Below are 23,005 nucleotides of genomic sequence, written 5' to 3' on the forward strand. Positions count from 1 at the left end.
TGATTGCTGTTCTTGGCCTTGTAGATGTGTTGCTGGCATGCCTTGAGTGTGCATGTTTCAAGTGTTAGATGTCAACCTCTCAGGACTCTGGGTTTCACTGGACTCGTATATTGAGCCTTTATTGTTTTCAGTAGGCAGTTGGCTCTTTGGCATTGGATCTGATAGGCTTCATAGTCCCTAGTCTTCGATGCGATGGTGGAAGGTGCTTTCTTGTTCTCTGCTGGTGTTGAGAATGGTTTACCTGGGAGTGTCTTCAGATTTGTCTGAGTACTGATTCTTTGTTTGGGGCATGTTAACCTTTCATTTTACCTGGAAGCAGGCATTCCTTCCTGTATTTTCATTGTGAAGTTGGATTTTTTTTCACTTATAATCAACTGTGTGGGTGTTATAATGTTCCTCATATAATTGCGATAGTAAGGTGGTTTGGTTTGGTTTTGTTTTTTGTTTTATTCCAAACAGGTTTTTGAGAAAGTAAATGGTAAAGTTTTGATAGATTCTGATGTGCGTTTCATCTTTCAATTCTGGTCTACATTGGCGGGTTATACCAATTGAATTTGTAACTGAAACATTAGTACTAGAAAAGTGTGATATACAGAACATAACTGTAGGTAAAAATGAAAGAAGGTGTTCCAAGTAGCACAATGGTTTCTTTGGTCTGTAGAAGAGTCTGAGGCAGTCCTTTTTTCTAGGTTACTCATGAACATGATGTGAGGCTTGCTCTAGAATATTGAGCTGCTTGCTTCTAAATTGTGGGCACTTTTAATTCACACCTACTCTGTGCTGGGCACTGCGCTGATCCTCCCGTCTTAAATAACTTATCTGTCTAAAGGCTTGTAGAAAAAAATAATATTATTCTCATTTTACAAATACCACTAAGACTTGCTGAAAATTCACTTGGCTATTAAATGCAGACCCAGAATTTGAACTCTGACTCTAAAATCTTATGTTTTCATGGCAAACAAAAACTGATTGGTGATTGGTTACTAAACTTCCAGTTTCTTCCCTTTCCTTACTTAAAATTACTTTTTCATGCATTGTTGCTTTGCATAGACTTGCCGCATGAAAGGTGCCGCTTAGTCACCTTTTTTTTTTCCTTGAACCTCTTCCTAGGCAACAGAACCTAATCTGAATATATGGAGTAATGGAAAATAGTGATTGTAGTTGAGAATACGTAGGTTATGTTATGCCTTTATAAAGACAAGGAATACTGTAAACAATATTTACATGAGCCAATAATAAGCCTTATGTACGTCTTGTCCATTTGAGTGACAATATTGTGTATAAAGATATATTGTAAAAATTCTGGAGAGGTTGTAGTAGACACTATAAATGTAGAAGATGAGAATTAATCTTTATGAATATGAAGTATTTTTTCTAAGACTAGACCGGTGAGTGTTCTCACCATCTAAAGCAGATAGTAAACTAAAATGCTCTTAAGAGTCTGGCAAGTAGGGCTGGAGAGATGGCTTAGTAGTTAAGTGTACTGACTTCCCTTCCAGAGGAGTGAGGTTCGATTCCCAGCACCCTCACGGCAGCTAACACTGTCTGTAGCTCCAGTTCCAATGGGATCCAACGCCCTCTTCTGGCCTCCCTGGGCACTGCATGCACATGCAGGCAAAACACTCATACACAAAATAAAAATAAATAATGTAAAAAAAAATTTTTTAAAGAGAAAGTAACAAAAATGAATAACAGTGGACCAGGTAGAACTCGGGAGTGTGGTGAGGGTTTTGATGAACTGCTTCATCTAACATGGTCACTATGGCTCCACATAACTAGTTGTTGACTTGGGAGAATGTAGGCCTGATATTAATCAAAACTCTTTAAAAACTCAATTTCTATGTGAACTATTTTCTTTGTAAATAATGATGGCTAATTCCAGTTTTAAACTCTGACGTGAGAGGCAAGTGTGGTGGTGCATACCTGTAATCCCAGCGCGTGGGAAGTGAAGGCAAGAGCATTAGGAAGGAATTCAGAGGGATTTGACCAGTTTGAGCCCAGCCTGGAGTACATGAGACTGTTTCACACCTCCATCTCCCAAACAAAACAAGCCTCCTACAGACGCCTGAAAAAGCCCTCCTAGACTGTATTTTACTCACGGTCTGTTATGTAACTCTTGAAGTAGTGAAAAAAAATTAGCAAGAAAAAATTTGGGATTGGTTAAAGGAGAAACATGATAGGTAGGCAATATACTATGGAGGCAGGCTCTAAAGTCTGTCTTTGAAGATCATTGATAATTTATGATTGTAAGTCTCAGAGGGCTGATGGGTTAGTTGTGTAAAAAGCAAGAAAATGTTACCACAGAGGTGCAGTGTGGGCTCTTGTATTTTTAAAAATTTGGTTTTAATCATAGTTGTTTGGGGATGGTGTAAATAATGCTTTAAGTACAATGGCAATTTCATTTATTTACAGAGAACAGAAAGAACAGCTTCAAAAGTTGAAAGACTTTGGGTCTGAGCCACAGATGGCTGACCATCCACCACCCCAGGACTCAAGACTACAGAATGCATCAAGACCTGGGATATATCCGGTATGGGGAAAATGTGTTGTGTGCTCAGAAAATGAAATGGTTTTTACTGCGTATGTTTATATGATGTTAGATTTTTTAAATTGCAATAAGCATAAATTTCCATTGTAAAAACATAAGTCTTGGAAAAGGAAAAGTTTTGAACATCTTTCACAGTAGTTAGACACATGCAAGGCTCGCTCCTTTCCCTAGACTCTGTAGCTTCCTGTTGACTGTATTCAATCCTCAGTACTGCACCCTCCCCCAAGCCCCCACGTTTCTAAAGAACAAGGCTTTGCTGGCAGGATAGCAGTTGCTGCCAAGGTACTAACCTGAGTTTGGTGGTCGGATTTTCCTAACACTTGTGTGTGTTATGTGGTGTATCTGCACTTGTGGGGGTAGTGCTTCTTCCTGTGTATGTGCACATACGGAGACCAGATACCAACCTGAGTTACCGTCCTCTGTCTTGCGAGATTGTCTGGGTAGGCAGCCCTCAGAATCTGCCTGCCTTCACTTTCCCAGCACTGTAGTTATTATATGCTTATAGTGCTGTGCCCACTGTTTACCTGAGTGGTCTAGAATCTGAACTTAGGGCCTTCTGCTTGCACAGCAAGTACTGTACCCACCCCTCCCCCACCTAATCTATTCATTTCCGATAGTCCTGTGTCTCATCTAGGGAGGGCTAGATGGGAACTCATAGTGCTCCTTTTCCATTTAGATGAGACAGGTCTCTAATATTATAGCTAGGCACACAGCGAGTGCCCTTCAAACAATAACAAGAAAAAGTTGAGTGAGCCAGTTATGGTGGGTCGTACATGCCTTTAATTCTAACACTTGGGAGGCAGAAGCAGGTGGACATCTATGAGTTCCAGGCCAGTCTCCACTAGTAGTATGAGTACCTGTCTCAGAGAAAAGAGTTGAGTGATGAAGCTCTACTGGTTTTTTTGGGGGGGTGGGGGGGTGGGGATAGAGGTATGCTGTGTCAGCCAAGTCCCGGTAAGCTCTACTGTTTTATTTGGATTTTTTTTTCTTACATTGTTTGTTATTTTACCTTTAACTTGGTGATGAACTATTTTTTAAAATTACATTTATTTATCTATTTTGTGTGTGGGTCATGCCATAGTGCCCATGGGAAAATCAGCAGAGAGCATTTTAGAGTCATTTCTTCTACCATGTGGATCCCCAGGGATCAGACTCAGATTATCAGCTTGGCAGCAGGTGCCATCTTGCCAGGCCTTGGACTTTAAGACTGTGAGGGTCTGGAGGAGAGTATGATCCCGAGGACTGAATCCCAGTGTGTTGCTCCCAGAGTGTCTCTCAGGCAGGCAAGTGATCTACCACTGAGCTAATTCCCTAGCCCTTACTCCTTTTTAAATTATTGTTGTTGTTAGATTTGTTTAGTGTATGTATGAATGCCCGCGTGTGTGTATTCACACCATGAACTTGCCTGGCCCATGAAGGTCAGAAGAGGGCTTCACATACCCTGGGACTGGAGGTAAAGATTCAGATGGTTGTGAGCCTCCATGTGAGTGCCGGGAATCAAACCTGGTTCTCTGTAAAAAGAAATAACAGATGCTCATAACCACTGAGCCAACTCTCCAGCCACTCCCCACCATTTAACAACTGTATTAAAATAATACATTTCCATCACATCAAAAAAGTTCTCTCATACTCTTCTTGTATTTGGAGCAGTGCCTACCCTCTACTCCACGTTAGGCAGTATTACTATGTACTAAACCAAACAGACGGTGTATTTAAAAGGCTTATTTGTATGTGTGAGTGAGTGTATATCTGTCTGTGTTGAAGTTTATGTACATGCTGTGGGTGCCGTCAGAGCTCAGAAGTGCTGTCAGATACTTGGGAGCTCGAGTTGAAGGCAGTTGTGAGCCTGATGTGGGTGCTCCATACCTAACTAGTCCTCTCACAACAGTAGCCAACTGAGTTATGAAGTAGAAGTAGCAATGCAATGATTTTAGGGTTGGGGGTCACCACCACATGAGGAGCTGTGTTAAAGGTGCAGCATTAGGAAGGGTGAGAACCACTGATCTAGATTATAGATCCACTTGTTATCTGACAAAACAAGCTTTCCCATATTGCTATATGTTACTGTTTTGATGCACAGTAATTTATTGAACTGTTTCATTTATGCTGGTTATTTTCTTTTAATCTTTCACTATTATTAATGCAACTTTAATGAATTTCTTTGTATCAGGTTTTTATTTTGGATATTTTAAATTCCTAAAGTGGGAAACTTCAGTCAAAAGTAAGACATTCCCAGCCGAATGGTGGTGGCTCATGCTTTTAATCCCAGCACTCAGGAGGCAGAGGCAGGCAGATCTCTGTGAGTTCGAGGCCAGCCTGGGCTACAGAGCGAGTTCCGGGTCAGCCAGCACTACACAGAGAAACCCTGTCTTGTGGGGGGAAAAAATAAAGACATTCTCTCTGCTCAAATAATGCTGCTTTTTAGGTCTACCTGCCAGACACAGCCAGAGACAATTGGTCTCCTATTTGTTAATAAAATTAAGTATTGACCTAACAAATAAATAATAAAAGCATTTAAAACTTACTCTTAACACATTCAAACAACTCTCTTATATAATTGTATAACATACATCTGTACCATAGCCAGTATACATTTTTAAGATTTTTTTTTAAGTGTATGTACCTGTCTGTGTGAATGTGTGTCATGTGTTTGTGGGTGCTCTAGACCAGAAGAGAGCTTTCATTGGATCCCCTGGAACTGAAGTTATAGACAGTTGTGAGCCACCCAATGTGGGTACTGAGAACTAAATTCAGGTCCTCTAGAAGAGCATGAGTGCTCTAACTCCTGAGCCATCTCTACAGCCTCCTTGTACACATCGTTGGTAACTAGTAACATTAATAGTTTTTCAAGCTGCTGGGTGGTGGTGGCGCACACCTTTAATCCCAACACTTGGGAGGCAGAGGCGGGCGGATCTGAGTTCAAGGCCAGCCAGGGTTATACAGAGAACCCCTGTCTTGAAACCCCTCCCAAATGTTTCCCATGTTAATTAATATTAGTAAAGTCCATTTTTACTCAAAAGCCCTGATTTTATTTATTTTTAAAATATGTGTCTTTTTCTTGAGATATATTTATTTTTAATTTTACAAATATGAGTGTTTGCATTTATGTAAATGTACCACTTACTGTGCTTCATGCTCATAGAGGCCAGGAAAGGATGATAGAGCCTCTGGAACTGAAGACAGATGGTGGGGAGCTACCATGTCTGAGTCTTCTGGAAGAGCAACCAGTGCTTTTAACCACTGAGTCATCTCTCCAAAAGTCTAATTTTAAAGCACAACCTCCAGATGAACATAAGTAATATATACTGTTGGCTTTCCAAGGTCCAAAATAGCTGTCACTGTAAAATAAATAGACCACAACCAGTAGACTAAGAGAAATGGAAAGGAGGAAGTGTTTTTATTTGAGCACTTTCCTAACTGAGCAATCTCCTTAGCCTCTCACTGGCTTTTAAACTAAATTCACTGAGCACGTGTTACTATAATCTAATTTTAAAACATCTTATCCAGTAAAATATCTGTACTAGCTTATAGTTCTTCCTTAGCACCAAGCAGCCTTTAGCACATTTTCGGTCTCTGTAGTTTTGCCTCTGTGCGTATTTCATATAAATTTAATCTGGCTGCGTTTACTTAGCATAACATTTTTTAGTTCATGTTACAGCAAGAGTTGATACTTCATTTTTGGGGGGCAGGCAGGGGTGGTGGTTTCAAGACAGGGTTTCTCTGTGTAGCCCTGGCTGTCCTGGAAGTCGCTCTGTAGACCAGGCTGGCCTCCAACTCACTGAGATCCGCCTGCCTCTGCCTCCCAAGTGCTGGGACTAAAGACGTGTGCCACCACTACCTGGCCAGGTAGACTGGCTTTAAACTCATAGAGATTCACTTACCTCTTCTTCCTAAATTCTGGGATTATCAGCAGTTTGCTGGGGTTTTTGTTTATCTTTGAAACAAGATGTCATAATCCAGGCTGGTCTCAAACTTAACTATGTAGCTGAGGATGGCATTGAACTGATACACCTCCATCTCCCTGTAGGATGAATGGGTATGCCACCATGCCCAGCTAGAGTTATAAAAGTTTTATATATTATGAATTCAATTATTTTTATTAGGAATGACATTTCTATGTTTTTCCTTTTCTGTGGCCTGTCTTCATTTTCCTGCTGGTGTTTCTGTGTGTGTGTATGTATGTATGGAAACCACTGGTCAACCTCAGTTATTGTTCCTCAAACAACTGTGTATTTGTGTTTTAGATGGTGGATATCTCACAGACCTGGGGCTCACATTAGATTAGGACTCCTGGTCAGGGAAGCTCTAGGGTCTGCCTGTCTCTGCTTCCCCAGTTGTACCACCATTTCCAATTTAAAAAAAAGATTTACTTATTTTTATTTTATGTTTGTAAATATTTTGTTTGTATATGTACCACATGAATGCTCTCAAAGGTCAGAGGTATCAGGTCCCTTAGAACTGGAGTCACAGATGGCTGGTTGTAAGCCACCATGTGAGTGCCGGGAACTGAGCTCAGGTATTCTCCAAGAGTAGGAAGTGCTCTTAACCACTGAACCATCCTTCCAAACCATGCCCAAATTTTTTATGTAAGTTCTGTTACTTGAACTCAGGTCCTCATATTGCATAGCAGGCATTTTACTGGCAGAGTTATCTCCCTATCTCCTGCTGGTATCTTATTTAAAAAAATTTTTTTTTGAGATGGAGTTTCAGCATGTAGTCTTGGCAGTTCTGGAACTTACTATGTAGACCAGGTTAGCCTTGAACTCACAGAGATCTTCAAGTGTTGGGATTAAAGGCATATACCACCAGGCCCTGGGAGTGTGTGTGTGTGTGTGTGTGTGTGTGTGTGTGTGTGTGTGTGTGTGTGTGTGTGTGTGTGTACGTACATGCACACATGTGCACACATTTTACATTATGTATATGTGTGCAATAGCTGTGTGTGTGTAGGTGCCCACAGAGACCAGAGTTCTTAGATCCTCCTAGAGCTGGAGTTACAGATGGTCCACTCAGCGTGGGTACGAGGAAATGAACTTGTGTCCTCTGCAAGAGCAGTGAGTGATCTTAACCACTGAGCCATCTCCCCAGTGTCTACTAGTGTCTTTAAAAACACAAAAGCTTTACATTTTGAATATATCTCGTATATTAATTTTTTAGTGGATTGAGAACTAGATTTTGATTTCCACTCACCTGTGACAGTGTATGTGGTGACTAGCTTCCTAAGCCGTTTGCTTTCTCCTTAGCCTCCAGGAGCCTATAGACCACGCCCTCCTATGAGTAAGCCACCAGGGTCAGTCGTAAGACCCTCTGCTCCACCAGCAAGATCATCCGTTCCTATGACTAGGCCACCTGTGCCAATACCACCACCGCCTCCGCCGCCTCCACCACCACCTCCTCCTCCCCCAGTTATAAAGCGAAAAACTTCATCTATGAAACAGGAACGCTGGGACGAAGATTCTTTCTATGGGCTCTGGGATACAAATGTTGATCAAGGACTGAATTCAGAATTTAAGTCAGACACTGCAACAATTCAGTCTGCTCCGGTATTACCACCCCCACCTGTTCATTCTTCCATTCCCCCTCCTGGCCCAATGCCTATGGGTATGCCACCAATGTCCAAACCACCACCAGTGCAGCATACAGTTGACTATGGCCATGGCCGAGGTGAGTAATGATGGTGAAATATGGCTGGGGTTCTACAGGAAGTGTTTGCTGGTGGTGTTAATAAGTTTGGTTTTGTGAGACAGGATCTCATAGCCAAGGCTGATTTCAAACTCACTGTGTCGCAGAGGATTTCTGTCCTAGTTAGGGTTATTATTGCTGTGATGAAACATCGTGACCAAAAATCAAGTTGGAAAGATAAGGGCTTATTTGGCTTACACTTCCACATTGTAATCTATCATGGAAGGAAGCCAGGATAGGAACTCAAGCAGGGCAGGAACCTGAAGTTAGGAGCTGATGCAGAGGCCATGGAGGGTGCTACTTACTGCCTTGCTCCTCATGGCTTGTTCAACCTGCTTTCTTACAGAACCTAGGACCACCCACCCAATAATGGCACCACCCACAATAGGATGGGCTCTTCCCCATCAATCACTATTGAGAAAATGCCTTACAGCTGGATCTTATGGAGGCATTTTCTCATTTGAGGGTCTCTCTTTTCAGATGACTCTAGTTTGTTTCAAGTTGATGTAAACTAGCCCAGACAATGACCTTGAACTCCCGCTCCTAACCTCCCAAGTTCTGGTATTAGAGTGTACACCAGTGCACCTGACAGGAAGTGGTTTTCTGGAGAGGGGATTATAAGTTTTTTGAGTCACTCTCTTGCTGGCCCTGGAACTTATTATGTAGTTCATAATCACTGCAGGTTCTAGATCCTCTTGCCTCAGCCTCCTGAGTGCTGGGATTATAGGTGTGTACTACCATGCTAGACTTCTATAGGAATTATTAACCTGAGGCTTGGTTTCCTTAAGCTTCATTCTTATATTTCCTCCCTGGTTTTCTTTGCCAGATATGCCTACTAATAAAGTTGAACAGATACCATATGGAGAAAGAATAACTCTACGCCCAGATCCATTACCTGAAAGGTCAACTTTTGATGCAGGTAGGATTCCCAGAGAGAAAAGTAATTTTAAGCTTAACTTTAGGGCCTAATTATTATAAGATTTTCCTCCTTAGCAAGATTAGGCTTACCTTTAACATCACTAAAAGGTTCTTAAATTTAAGACATTGATTTGTACTATTTCTGAAGTTAAAATTGTACTTCTTGCTTTAGTTCTGAAAACACTTGTAGTTCTTACTCTGTATTGTTCTTATAGAGCATATAATGCAGCGTGATCGCTGTGATAGAGACAGAGATCGTGAACCTTATTTTGACCGTCAAACTAATACAGCAGATCATCGAGATTTTAAAAGGGACCGAGAGACACATCGAGATAGAGACCGGGATCGTGTTCTTGACTATGAGCGGGATCGATTTGACAGAGAGCGTAGACCCCGAGATGACAGGTATGGTGTAAAAAATGCCTTTCTATGTATGTAAAATATCTTGTGTAAATTCAACCAGGTTGTTGTTTTTTTTGTTGTTTGATTTTTTTAGATAGGGTCTCTCTATTATATAGCTCTGCCTTTCCTGGAACTTTGCTTTGAAGACCATGCTGGCATCAGGCTCACAGAGAAGCACCTGCCCTCTGTCTGTCTGTCTCTCTCTCTCTGTTTTTTTGGTTTTTCTAGACAGGGTTTCTCTGTGTAGCTTTGGAGCCTGTCCTGGAACTCACTCTGTAGCCCAGACTGGCCTCGAACTCACAGAGATCCGCCTGCCTCTATCTACCGAGTGCTGGGATTAAAGGCGTGTGCTACCAGGACTAGCATAATATTATTGATAAAATGCAACAAGTACTTAATTTATAGGCAAGCAATTTATTTTTATAACTCTTGAGATGTTTAGGTAGATATAAGTGAAAAGGCAAGTTTAACATTTAAATATTGACTATGGAATAAGTGCCATAGAGACAATGGGCAGATAATGATGTTGTGCTACAAAGCAGAGACCTTCCAAATATTTATATATTCACCAAAAACTCTTGTAACACCCTGTAGGAATCAGTCATATCGAGACAAAAAAGACCATTCCTCATCCAGAAGAGGAGGATTTGATAGGCCATCCTATGACCGGAAGTCTGATAGACCACCCTATGAAGGCCCATCCATGTTTGGAGGTAGGATGCCTTACTAACAACAACTATGTTGAAAATGTAAACAAATAGAAGGTGGTTTTCATTGTAGCTGTGGATTTAAACATTTATAATAAACTGTACTTGAGATTTCTTAAGAGATGGTAGCATTATTATAAAAAAAGTAATGTAATTAATGAAATAAATTTTAATTTTAAATTTTATACTATTAAAGAAGTTTTGAAAAACAGAGTCATTTAGAATCCCACTACACACCATAGTATAACTTTAATTTTACGTATTTCCCTCATTTTCTCTTTTTTTTTTAAAAAAAAAATCACTGCCAATACTGAGCAAACTATTCCATGAAATAGAAGATACATTGCTCAATTTGTTTTTTTTTTTTTTTTTTTTTTTTTTAGAATTTTTTTTTTTTTTATTATGTATACAGAAGAGGGTGCCAATTCTCATTACAGATGGTTGTGAGCCACCATGTGGTTGCTGGGAATTGAACTCAGGACCTCTGGAAGAAGAGTCGGTGCTCTTAACCTCTGAGCCATCTCTCCAGCCCCTCATTTTCTCTTTTTAAAATTATTATTTCCTTTTTTATTTGTCTGGGTGCTTTTCCTGCGTGTATGTCTGTGTACTGTGTGCATGCCTGGTGCCCAGGGAGCCCCTGAAGTGGAGTTACAGATTGTTGGAAGCTTTTATGTTGGTACTGGAATTGAACCTTGGTTCTCTGAAAGCGCAGTCAGTGCTCTTGAGTGCTGAACCATCACTCCAGCCCTCCTTCTCTCCTCATTCTTACTTATGAAGTTAGCAGGAATAAAGCCAGGAGTTTTCTTGTGGGGTTTTTGTTTTGTTTTGTTTTGGTTTTTTTTGGGCTGTACTAGGCATCAAATCCAAAGCCTCACACATGCTGGGCAAGTGCTACAATGCTAAGTTGAATCCCCACTCCTACGTAAAGTTATCTTTATTGTATTTCTTCTATTTAATAACTGCATCATATAAATTTTCCCATATTCAAACCTCTTAGTGGCTCCATGCTGTTCCATGGAATTGATAAAGTATAAGGCACTTACTGTTAGACACTGAATTTGGTCTTACCTCCTCATTACTGTGAATTGCACTTAAACTAGAAACTCCCACCTGTTCTCAGGAATAAGCTTTCCTAAGCAATGACTCTTGCTCTTAAACTATAAAGCAAAAGTCATAGAACTTGTACAGGATTGGTCATGCTTGGGCTATCTAGCAAAATATTTACTTCTCTAGGTCCTGTTGCTGAATGTTTTCCTATGTTTAATATGAATAACGGTGGATTCAGTATTTTACAGAACAATCTGTTTTCCCCAGATACATGCCGGTCTTTTCATTTTCTCAATTGCAGTAGATTTGTGTATTAATTACATTTAAAGTGACCCTCACCTCATTAGACCTGATCTGAATTATAATTAGGATGAGAACAGAAAGTTACTACCTTCCACAATAATTACTGTGTAAATAATAATGTTATTCAACTGCTGGAACTCTAGGAGAGCGAAGAACTTACCCAGAGGAGCGAATGCCCCTTCCAGCTCCTGCCCTGGGCCACCAGCCGCCTCCAGCTCCACGGGTTGAGAAGAAGCCTGAGTCCAAGAATGTGGATGACATTCTGAAACCACCAGGCCGAGAGAGCAGGCCTGAAAGAGTGAGTCCTGTGAACTGAACTGTTCTTTTTTGTAATCCTAAAAACCGTAAGAGGGTTGTTTATTTCTTTAGTTAGTTTAATTAATTGCATTTTGAAAAGAGAAAAAGTAGGTTTGCCTTTATGATATGTGGAACAAAAAGAGGGAGAATTAGGAGACTTGATTAGGTTTAATTTCCTGATATTCTCTCTGATATATATATATATATACTTTGAAATTTGTCTAATATTGAGTAATCTTATAATAAAGATTTCAGGGGCTGGAGAGATGGCTCAGAGGTTAAGAGCACTGACTGTTCTTCCAGAAGTCCTGAGTTCTATTCCCAGCAACCACGTGGTGGCGCACAGCCATCTGTAATGAGATCTGGTGCCCTCTTCTGGCTTACAGAAATATATGCAAGCAGAACACTGTAAACATAATAAATAAATAAATCTCTTTAAAAAAAGATTTCATCCATCCACATATGTATGTAGTGCACTACATGTGTGCCTGGTGCCCACAGAGGTCAGAAGAGGAAGTCAGATTCCTTGGGACAGGAATTACAGAAGGTTGTGAGCTAGCTGCCTTGTGGGTGCTAAGATCGAATCCAGGTCCTGTGCAGGAGCACCAAGCGCTCCTAACTGCTGAGCCATCTCTCCAGCCCTCTCTGCCTACTCTCAATCTGTAGCTATCCTGTCTGTCCTATGGTTGTTGTTGTTTGAATGATACAGTAGTCCACCATCTTGTCTGTGGTTGCACTTCAAGCAGATACACTTCTCTGAAGTCAACAGTGATGCAATAACTGTAATTAAAATATTAAAGTTGGTGCCTAGTGTGGTGTCACATACTTTAAACCTAGCACTCAGGAGGCAGAGGCAGGCAGATCTCAGTTTAAAGTTAGCCTGCTCTGCCTAAGAAGACACTGACTTAAAGAAAAAGAAAAACTCCAGAAATCATTCATGAATTTAAAATCATGTGCAGTTCTTAGTGGCATGATGAAATCTTGCAGTTGAGTCATCCCTTGCCATGTCCACACTTCCCACCTGTTGGTCACTTAGTAGCTGTCTTGATTATCAGATGAACTATCAAGGTATTGTAAGATTTGAATACTACTCATGGTTTCAGGCGTCTGCTAAAGGTCCTTAGAATATGTTTCCAGTGGTAAAATGGCACTTCTCTTTATCTTTTACCATCCCTCTGCTTTCAATGTGTTTATGGGCTCTTTAATTTTTATTTCTTAAATTGTATTTCTTTTTGTGTATGTGCACCATGCTGGTGTACACATATGGATGTCAGAGGACAACTTTCGGGAGTTGGTTTTCTGCTTCCACCATGTTGATCCCAGGAAACATCTCAAGGCGTGTGCGCGTGCGTTTGAATTGTTTAATCTATTTATAACTAATGTTATTGTTTACATAGTTGGCTTTTTTTTATTTTTGGCTTGCTCATTTTAGGTATAGAAATACAAGTTATTTTTATGTGTTCATCTTGTGTTTAGTAACATTGGTGAACTTTTCATTTCCAAAGATTTTTAGCAAATTCTTGGAATTTTCTGAATATAAGATTATGTCATCTGCAAAATAATTGTACTTTTTATGGTTTAAGCTCGTCTACTTAGTGATTAGATGTCTCAAGAGGGGGACGTTCTTTGCCTTGTTTTTTTATCTTGATTTTTGAATAGAGAAAATACCTTCAGTCTTTCACCATTGAGCATGATGTTAGCTCTGGATTTTTTTTTTTTTTTTTTTTTTTTTATATGTGGGGAGGCACATGTACACATGTACCAAAACATACTAACAGAGATCAGAGACAACTTGCAGGAGTTGGTTCTCTTTGAATGTGTAAGTCCCAGGGATCAAACATAGATACTAAGGCTTGGAGGCAAATGCCTTTACCCACAGAGCCATCTTGCTGGCCTCAGGTATGGAGTTTTATAGTGCTCTTCATCAGGTTGAGGAAGTTTCCTTCTATTTCTACTTGGTTGAATATTATTACTCACAAAGGGTTATTAGTTTTTTTTCAGACAGGGTTTCTCTGTGTAGCTTTGTGCCTTTCCTGGAACTCGCTTTGGAGACCAGGCTGGCCTCGAACTCACAGAGATCCGCCTGCCTCTGCCTCCTGAGTGCTGGGATTAAAGGCGTGCGCCACCACCGCCCGGCTTTTCCATTTTTTTTAATTAAGAAATTTTCTACTCACCCTACATACCACCCACAGATTCCACATTCTCCCATCCCCCAGCCCTCCCTCCCAAGCCACCCCACATCCCCACATCCTCCAAATCAAGGTCTCCCATGGGGAGTCAGCAGAGCCAGGCACACAGAACCAAGGCAGGTCCAAAACCCTCTCCACCACACCAAGGCTGCACTAGGTGCCATACCGCAGGCACTGGCCTCCCAAAAGCCTGCCCGTGCACCAGGGATGGATCCCCGATCCTCCCGCCCAGGTGTCCCCCAAACAGTTCAAGCTAAACAACTGTCTCCCATATCCAGAGGGCCTAGTCCAGTCCCATGAGGGCTCCACAGCCACCAGTCCACAGTTCATGGGCTTCCACTAGTGTGGCCGGTCATCTCTGCACGTCTTCCCATCATTATCTCAACGGCGAATCTGTCCTCTCTCCCATCGACTGGATTCCAGGAGTTCAGCCTGGCGCCCAGCCGCAGATCCCTGCATCTGCCTCCATCAGTCACTGGATAAAGGCTCTATGATGACAGTTAGGGTATTCACTAGACTGGTCACCAGAGTAGACCAGTCCAGACACCCCCTCGATTACTGCCAGCAGTCCAAGGTGGGGTCATCCCTGTGGATTCCTGAGAGCTTCCCTGGCACCCTGGCTCTTCCCACTCCCGTGATGTCTTCATCTATCACGGTATCTCCTTCACTGCTCTCCCACTCCATCCCTGCTCCAACTCAACTCTTCCATTTCCCTATGTTCTCATCCCCCATTCCTTGCCCTCCGCCACCCCCTCACCTCCAGCCCCCTCATGCAGATCCCATCCACTTCTATTTCGCTGAGCTATCCATGTGTCCCTCCCTGTCAGCTAGCCTCTCCGAAGCCATGGGCTGCAGTCTGGCCATGCCTGGCCTTACATCTAGTATCCACTTATGAGTGAGTACAAACGACTCTGAGATACCATCTTACACCTGTCAGAATGGCTAAGATCAAAAACACTGAAGACAGCTTATGTTGGAGAGGATGTGGAGCAAGGGGAACACTCCTCCACTGTTGGTGGGAATGCAAACTTGTACAGCCACTCTGGAAATCAGTATGGTGGTTTCTCAGAAAATTGGGAATCAATCTTCCTCAAGACCCAGCTATACTGCTCTTGGGCATATACCCAAGGAATGCTCAATCTTACCACAAGGACACTTGCTTAACTATGTTCATATCAGCATTATTTGTAATAGCAAGAACCTGGAAACAACCTAGATGCCCCTCAACTGAAGAATGGAGAAAGAAAATATGGCACATATATACAATGGAGTACTACTCAGCAGTAAAAAACAATGACAGCATGAAATTTGCAGGCAAATGGATGGAACTAGAAAATGTCATCCTGAGTGGGGTTGTTAGCTTTTGTTGCATGTTTTTTTTTCTTTTTTACATTAGTAGAGATGATTGCATGATTTTTATTTTTTAGTATATTGGCATATTTAATACAGTAATTGATTTTCATGGCAGTTGGTGCTACTCGAACAATTTTTTTCTGTGTTGCTGGATATGGTTTGAAGATCATTACATCTGCATTCATAATAGATATCATTGTTTTCTTGTCATGTCTGCCTAGTTTTCATACAGAAGTGATGTTGGCCTCATAAGTTTGGAATTAGTCCTTCTGTTCTTTGGAAGAATTGCATTCTTTAAATATTTAGTAGAATTCAGTTTTGGAGTCTTTTAGGCCTAGGCTTTCCTTGTTAGTACTTTATTATTATTATTATTTTATATGTATGGATATTTTGCCTGTGTGTTTGTGCCATTTGCATGCCTAGTGCCTGTGAGGCGCAAAGAGAGCATCAGATCCCCTGCAACCGAGTTACAGAGGGTTGTGAGCTGCCGTGTGGGTGCTGAGATTCAAACCTGGGTCCCCTGGAAGAGCAGCCGTGCCCTTCACAGCCGAGCCATTGCTCTCGCCGTTGGTGTCTCTTTGTTCATCTCTTCACCAGTTTACTGTTTTTTCCTGAGACTGTTCATATTCACATGAAAAAATCTTTTCTTTTGTTGTTTTCTTTCATTGAGATAGGGTCTCCAAGTATAATAAGCTAGCCTCAAACTTGCTGTGTAGTCAAGAATGACCTTATAATCAATCTTGAACTTCTGATCTTCCTGCCTCCCCACCTCTCAAAGGCTGGCATTCGAGGCATGTGTCACCCATGCCAGCTTTTATTGAGTTATTTATTTATTTACTTATTTATTTTCTTTTTTTTAAAGATTTATTTATTTGTTATGTATACAGTGTTCTGCTTGCATGTATCCCTGCAGGCCAGAAGAGGGCACCAAATCTCATTACAGATGGTTGTGAGCCACCATGTGGTTGCTGGGAATTGAACTCAGGACCTCTGGAAGAACAGCCAGTGTTCTTAACCTTTGAGCCATCTCTCCAGCCCCAAGTTATTTATTTTTTAGTTGGGGTCTCACTATATATCCCTGGTTGTTCTAGAATTCACCATGTAGGCCAGGCTAATTTCACAGAGACATGCCTGCCTCAGCCTCAGTTGTACTGAAATTTTTTTTCCTTGCTTTACTCTGTCAACTGTCCCCTCCCCTTGTTTTTGTTTGTTTCTTTGGCAAGTTTGGTAGTCTGCATCATCCTAGGTATTTGTCTGTTTGATCTAAGTTACCTTCTTTTTAGCATGCAGCTCATATGTATCTTTCTTTATAATCTCTTTACATTTCTGTAATATTGGTAGTGACATCTCCATTTTTTTTTTTTTTTTTTTTTTGGTTTTTCGAGACAGGGTTTCTCTGTGTAGCTTTGCGCCTTTCCTGGAGCTCACTTGGTAGCCCAGGCTGGCCTCGAACTCACAGAGATCCGCCTGGCTCTGCCTCCCGAGTGCTGGGATTAAAGGCGTGCGCCACCACCGCCCGGCTGACATCTCCATTTTTTATTAGCGTAATTTAAATCTTTTTTTTCTTAGTCTAGGTAAAAGATTATCAATTCCATTGTTCCCCCCACCCCAGAGGATCAGTTTTTGGTTTTATAGATTTGGAAGGGGGGAAGGATGTGCTGTTTTGTTACTTAGATGATGACATAATGACTGGGTTCTTTATAAGGAAAAGATGTTTATGTATCCCACACTGTAGGAGATGCAAGAGTTCAGCATCTCCTGATTTGCTGGACTATGGTGAGGGCTTTCTTGTTGCATCAAAACATGGAGGATGTATCATGGTGGGAACATGTGTGAGACAGGAAGCCAGAGAGATTCAAGGATCAGGCTTACAATGTATACCATTGCACTATCAAGGAAGGTGTCCAGGGTCTCTCAAGAATAACCCAAGTGACCTAATTAACTTCCCACTAATCCCCACCTGATAAAAGCTCCATTATTTCCACCCTGCTAGACTGGAGACCAAGTTTCTAGCACCTGTACTGTTGAAGAACACATGACCATATCCAAGCCCTAAAGCTTTCCTGAGTTTACTCTATTTCCTTAATATCTGGTCTGATCTTTGTTACCTTCCTGTTTTGTTCATTTTAGCTTGCTCTTTTTGCAGTGGTTTAGGCAGAAAAGTAGGTTTTTCAATATTAGATCTTTTTTCTTAATGTTTTAAGAGATTTTATTTAATTTTGTGTGATAAGTTTTGTCTGCATGTATGTATGCACACCACATGTGTGCCTGGTGCCCACAGAGGTCAGAAGAGGATGTTGGATCCCCTGGGACTGAAGTTACAGCCACACAGTTGTGAGCCACCATGTAGGTGCTGGGAACTGAAGCCAGTGCTCTTAACTGCTGAGCCATTTCTCAAATTGCAGAAACATGTTTTAAAGAGAGGTGTTTTGTGTTTGTTTTTGAAGTGTCCGCTAACTGAGTATACTAGCAGGCCTAAAATCCCAGCTTAGCCATCTCTCCAGCCCCTAAATCTCCCTTGATGTAGACACCTACACTTAAAATTTCCCTTCAAACATTTGCTTACTTTTACTCCATGAGCTGTGGTATGTGTCTTTATCTTCATTCCTGTCAGAATATTTTCTGATTTCTTTGGGCCATTGATTTTTCAATAGTTTGTTTCACGCACTGATTCATTTCTGTTGTTCTGTTTTGTTTTGCTTTGTCTGTGTTGAGACAAGGTCTCAGGTCTAACAGGCTAACCTTAGAGTCCCTGTGTATCCAAGCATGACCTTGTTCTTCTGACCTTTTTCCTCTACCGCCTGAGTGCTGGGATTCCAGGCAGTTGCTCTAATACTGGGATGGCACTGGGATTTCTGTATGCTAGGGAAGCATACAGAAGCTCAGCCAACTGAGCTACATCCCCACCCCACACGAAACAAACTCCCCTCCTCCTCCTCCTCCTCCTCCTTGTGTTTCAGATTGTTGTGATAATGAGAGGATTGCCTGGCAGTGGAAAGACACATGTTGCCAAACTTATTCGGGTGAGTACGAGAAAGCAAACAAAAGAAAAGGGAAAAGTGCGTTGCTTGTGTTGGTGGGTAGTGTGTTACTCGTCCTAGTGTCTCCCTTTGATGAGTTATGGAGGCCCTTGGATCTTTAGTGGGTGTTTTCCTTAGAAGTGTTTTTATCCATTTAGACAAATAGTTTTGCCTCTGGTTGATTTAAAACAACCAGAAATTTTTATTTTAGTTTATTTAGCCACAAGTGGAAACTTGAGTGTTTTCATCAATTTGGTTCACTTTTGTTTTTTTTAAAAAATCTTCATAACTGTTGTATTTTTAGGATAAGGAAGTAGAATTTGGAGGACCTGCACCCAGGGTTTTAAGTCTAGATGATTATTTCATCACTGAAGTAGAAAAAGAAGAAAAAGATCCAGATTCTGGGAAGAAAGTGAAAAAGAAGGTATGATGTAATTCTTCTAGACCTGTTGGTGGGATTTTAAGGAAAATAGGTTGAGGGAGAGATGGGGTTGTTAGTTTTGTTTGTTTATTTTGTTTTTTGAGACAGGGTTGGTTTATTGTTTTTGAGGCAGGGTCTTAACTGTGTAGCCCTGGCTGGCCTGGAATTTGCCCAGTAGACCAGATTAGACCAGGTTGGCCTCAAACTCACAAGGATCTGCCTGCATCACCTGCAGACATTCAAGGTGTGCACTGCCACACCTGGCTTGAGATGCAAGATGTTTTTTTGAAGATGATCACTTCCTGTCTTCTGGACACCAGCTTTGGTACTTAGGTGTGAAGGATGTAAAGTCATCCTTATCTCGGTGTTAACCAGGCTGAGGCTGATTCCTTCCTTTTGCTAACCCCCATTTTTCTGTGGGATCTTAGGTGATGGAATATGAATATGAAGCTGAGATGGAGGAGACTTACCGCACCAGCATGTTCAAAACGTTCAAAAAGACTCTGGATGATGGGTTTTTCCCTTTCATCATTCTGGATGCTATCAATGACAGAGTTAGACATTTTGACCAGTTTTGGAGTGCAGCAAAAACCAAGGGTTTTGAGGTATGGTCTTAAAGAACTTTTGAAGCACTTTGAGTTTGAGTTTTGAGTCTCTGGACCTAATCATCACTTATTTCTGTTTAGGTGTATTTGGCTGAAATGAGTGTTGATAACCAGACTTGTGGCAAGAGAAATATTCATGGAAGAAAGCTTAAAGAAATAAATAAGGTAATTTTTCAGAAACTTAGGGTGCCAGAGTACCCCAAACACCGTTCTCTCAGTATCAGCAGTGTTGTCTTAAGCTCATTTACCTCACTTTTTTTTCCCTGAATGTCTTTTCTATCTGCTTCAATAAATGCTTTCTTTTCTGCATTTTTTAAAATTTATTTGTTTGTTTGGTTGGTTGGTTTTGGTTTTTAGAGACAGGGTTTCTCTGTGTAGCTTTTGGAACCCATCCTGGAACTTGCTCTGTAGACCAGGCTGGCCTCGAACTTGCAGAGATCCACCTGCCTCTGCCTCCCGAGTGCTGGGATTAAAGGCCTGGCCTCTTTTCTGTATTTTAACTGGAAGGGGTTGCCTAGCTTTTCTCGGAACTAGCCTGTTCAGGTTGTAGCATTAATCGCATTTATCTTGACAGCGGATTTGGTCTTTATTGGAGTAGTTGTCTGAGATAACCTCTGAATATCTCAATAGATGGCTGATCACTGGGAAACTGCACCTCGTCACATGATGCGTCTAGACATTCGTTCCTTGCTACAAGATGCTGCAATAGAAGAAGTAAGTGTGCATCTTTGCCTCAAATGCAGTTAAGATTAAGCAACATGTTTTCCACCTTCTTTACTTTGAAAGTTTTAAACTTCCAGAAAAGTTACACGAGCAATGTAAGAGCACGTATATACCTTTCAATGATCTCAACTAATCCAATTGTTAATACTTAGTAACATTAGTATATATACCATTACTGTAGAATCATATGAGAGTTAAGTTGAAAAACCTTAGTCTATCACCCCTAAGTATGTTGATGGCTATCTTCTAAGAACAAAGACATTCTCCAATATATTTAGTTAATTATAAAATTTAAGAAAGTTAACATTAGCCAGGCTGATAGCATGCACCTTTAATCTCAGTACTTGGGAGGCAAAGGCAGGTAGATCTCTGTGAGTTCAAGGTTAGCCTGGTCTACAAAGTGAGTTCCAGTACAGTCAGAGCTATGTAGAGAGACCCTGTCTCAAAACACCAAGAAGGAAAAAGAAAAGTTAACATTGATATGATACTATATTAAGTAAAATAAATTTCCTAAAATTAGTTTTTTTTTTTATTTACTTAATTCTGCTTTGCTCCTAAGCCATACACCACAGCCAGTTCCTTAATTCAGCCTCTGAATTTCCTTGAGGTAGCTTTAAAATAGTCTATATTTAGATTTCATTACTGTCTTATCTTTTATAGCACTTTTTTGTATGGGATGAAACAAGCCATTGTATGGCCCTGTCTGGTGTGGAACTCCTTTTGTAGATCAGGCTGGCCTTGAACTCAAGAGAAGGCATGCACCGCTATGTCCAGCTTTAATAACCCTTTTTTTTTTTTTTTTTTCTTTCTTTTTCTGGAGCTGAACACCGAACCCAGGGTCTTGTGCTTGCTAGGCAAGCGCTCTACCACTGAGCTAAATCCCCAACCCTTTTATAACCTTTTATAATTGGAAAAAATGGCTCATTTAGTAAAGTGCTTGCCATGAAAGCATGTGACCTGAATTTTGATTCCTAACACTCATATAAACACTGGACACATTGGCCCTTGCCTGTAATCCCAGTACTTTGGAGGGGGAATATAAGAGAGATACCTAGGGGCTGGGTGATGGTAGTACCCACCTTTAATCCCAGCACTCGAGAGGCAGAGGCAAGCAGATCTCTGTGAGTTCGAGGCCAGCCTGATCTACAGAGCTAGTTTCAGGACAGCTAGGGCTGTTACACACAAAAACCCTGTGTTGAAAAACCAGAGGGAGAGGGCGGGGTGGGGGGGGAGAGGAAGGCATCCCTGGGCTCAATGGCTAACCAGTCTAAATTGGCGAGCTCTAGGTTCAGTGAGAAACCCTATCTCAAAAAATAAGATGTCATACACCTTTAATTCTCTGCCACTGTGGAGGCAGAGGTCAGCCTGGTCTGTAGTTCGTGTTCCATGGCAGCCAGGGTTACACAGAGAAACCCTATCTGGAAAAAACAAACAAAGAAAGGGGGAAAAAATAGAGAACAGAGGAAGACACCTGCTGTAAACTCTGACCTGCACACATGAACACACACACACAAGTCTCTCACACATTGAAGCATACATGCACATATGCCTGCTGTTTCTATTTATGTGTTTGTTTGTATGTTTTAATGTTGTAGGGCCTGGAGAGATGGCTCAGTGGCTAAGAGCACTGGCTGCTCTTCCAGAGGGCACAGGTTCAGTTCCCGGGACCCATGTGGTGGCTCACAGCCATCTACAGCTCTAGTCCTAGGGGACCCTACACCCTTCTGGTCTTCTCAGTGGACACAGGTGACACACAGACATATATGCAGTAAATCACCCATATACATAAAAAAGAGTTAGGAGAAGATCCCAGATTCAGACTTACATTCTAAAAAGTAATGTTTTAGCCTACCATTAAAAAAAAATTTTTTTTTTGGTGCATATAGACCAGTTGTTCCGTTGAGTGCCCATCAGTTTGGGTTGTCTGTTCCTATTAGTTTAGGTTTAAATTAAGTTGCAGGGGAGATGGCTGAGTGGGTAAGGCATGGTAGGGAACTAACTCCTTCAAATTGCTCTCTGACATCCTGCTGTGCGCCAGGGCAGTGGGCACATGTGTGTGTTCAAACACAAGTGAATGAATAAATGAACGAACAAATCAGTGTGTAAACATGAACAAAACGTTGGCAGGAATGGCACACGACTTATGTGTTCTCAGTGTATCGCATTTGGTTCATCTCCTTTGAGATGCCAGTTTTCCTCATTGTGATTTAGGCTTTGGTCTAAACCTTGGCACCAGGGTCATATCTAGTGAGTTTTTATACTTTTTTCCATTTGTAATAAATAATTTATAAGTGTCTGTTAATTTCTTTTTCTCCAACACATTTTCACTCATTGCTAACTCTTAATGGTAGTGATTAGTTGGGTGGAAGCAAGTCTTCATCATGAAAGGAGAGAATTTCTGTCTCAGTCACTTATACACTTCTGTTTTGTTTGACCTTGTTCTTTGAATGGTGCTGTTTTTATCTGTGGCTTGGGAGCAGACACTCTCCTGTTGCCCAAATTTATAGCCACGTGTGATAGAGTTGATCATGCCACCTTCTAAAAACACTCCTTTTTTTCCCCCCTTGGCTTTCATGAGTCCATATTCTGGCTTTCAGTTATCTCTGTATCATCTCAGCACAGTCTCTTTTCCAACTCATCCTTTCCAGACTTTAAGAAATCACTTAGGGCTCTATCCTTAGCTCAGTTTTTTGTTTGTTTGTTTTGTTTTTTGTTTTTCAAGACAGGGTTTCTCTGTGTAGCCCTGGCTGTGCTGAAACTCACTCTGTAGATCAGGCTGGCCTCAAACTCAGA

The 23,005-nt window shown here is 41.3% G+C and overlaps 1 protein-coding gene across 3 annotated transcripts in view; it reads left to right on the forward strand.

The window, feature by feature from the left end:
* The window catches only part of Ylpm1 (YLP motif containing 1), a 72,822-nt gene that overhangs the window by 34,630 nt on the left and 15,187 nt on the right, over positions 1 to 23,005 (forward strand). For all 3 annotated transcript variants that reach the window (XR_013044418.1, XM_016001414.3, XM_006982842.4), the window contains 11 exons: positions 2,413 to 2,530; positions 7,789 to 8,209; positions 9,054 to 9,146; positions 9,361 to 9,550; positions 10,142 to 10,260; positions 11,748 to 11,902; positions 18,404 to 18,466; positions 18,768 to 18,887; positions 19,313 to 19,489; positions 19,571 to 19,654; positions 20,120 to 20,203. Coding sequence is in view for 2 of the 3 variants with exons in the window: in XM_016001414.3 (XP_015856900.3) it covers positions 2,413 to 2,530; positions 7,789 to 8,209; positions 9,054 to 9,146; positions 9,361 to 9,550; positions 10,142 to 10,260; positions 11,748 to 11,902; positions 18,404 to 18,466; positions 18,768 to 18,887; positions 19,313 to 19,489; positions 19,571 to 19,654; positions 20,120 to 20,203 (1,624 nt within the window). In the remaining variant the exon portion in view is untranslated. The remainder of the gene's footprint in view (positions 1 to 2,412; positions 2,531 to 7,788; positions 8,210 to 9,053; positions 9,147 to 9,360; positions 9,551 to 10,141; positions 10,261 to 11,747; positions 11,903 to 18,403; positions 18,467 to 18,767; positions 18,888 to 19,312; positions 19,490 to 19,570; positions 19,655 to 20,119; positions 20,204 to 23,005) is intronic.

Source organism: Peromyscus maniculatus, chromosome 14 (assembly GCF_049852395.1).
Source record: "Peromyscus maniculatus bairdii isolate BWxNUB_F1_BW_parent chromosome 14, HU_Pman_BW_mat_3.1, whole genome shotgun sequence".
Taxonomy (NCBI): Eukaryota; Metazoa; Chordata; class Mammalia; order Rodentia; family Cricetidae; genus Peromyscus; species Peromyscus maniculatus.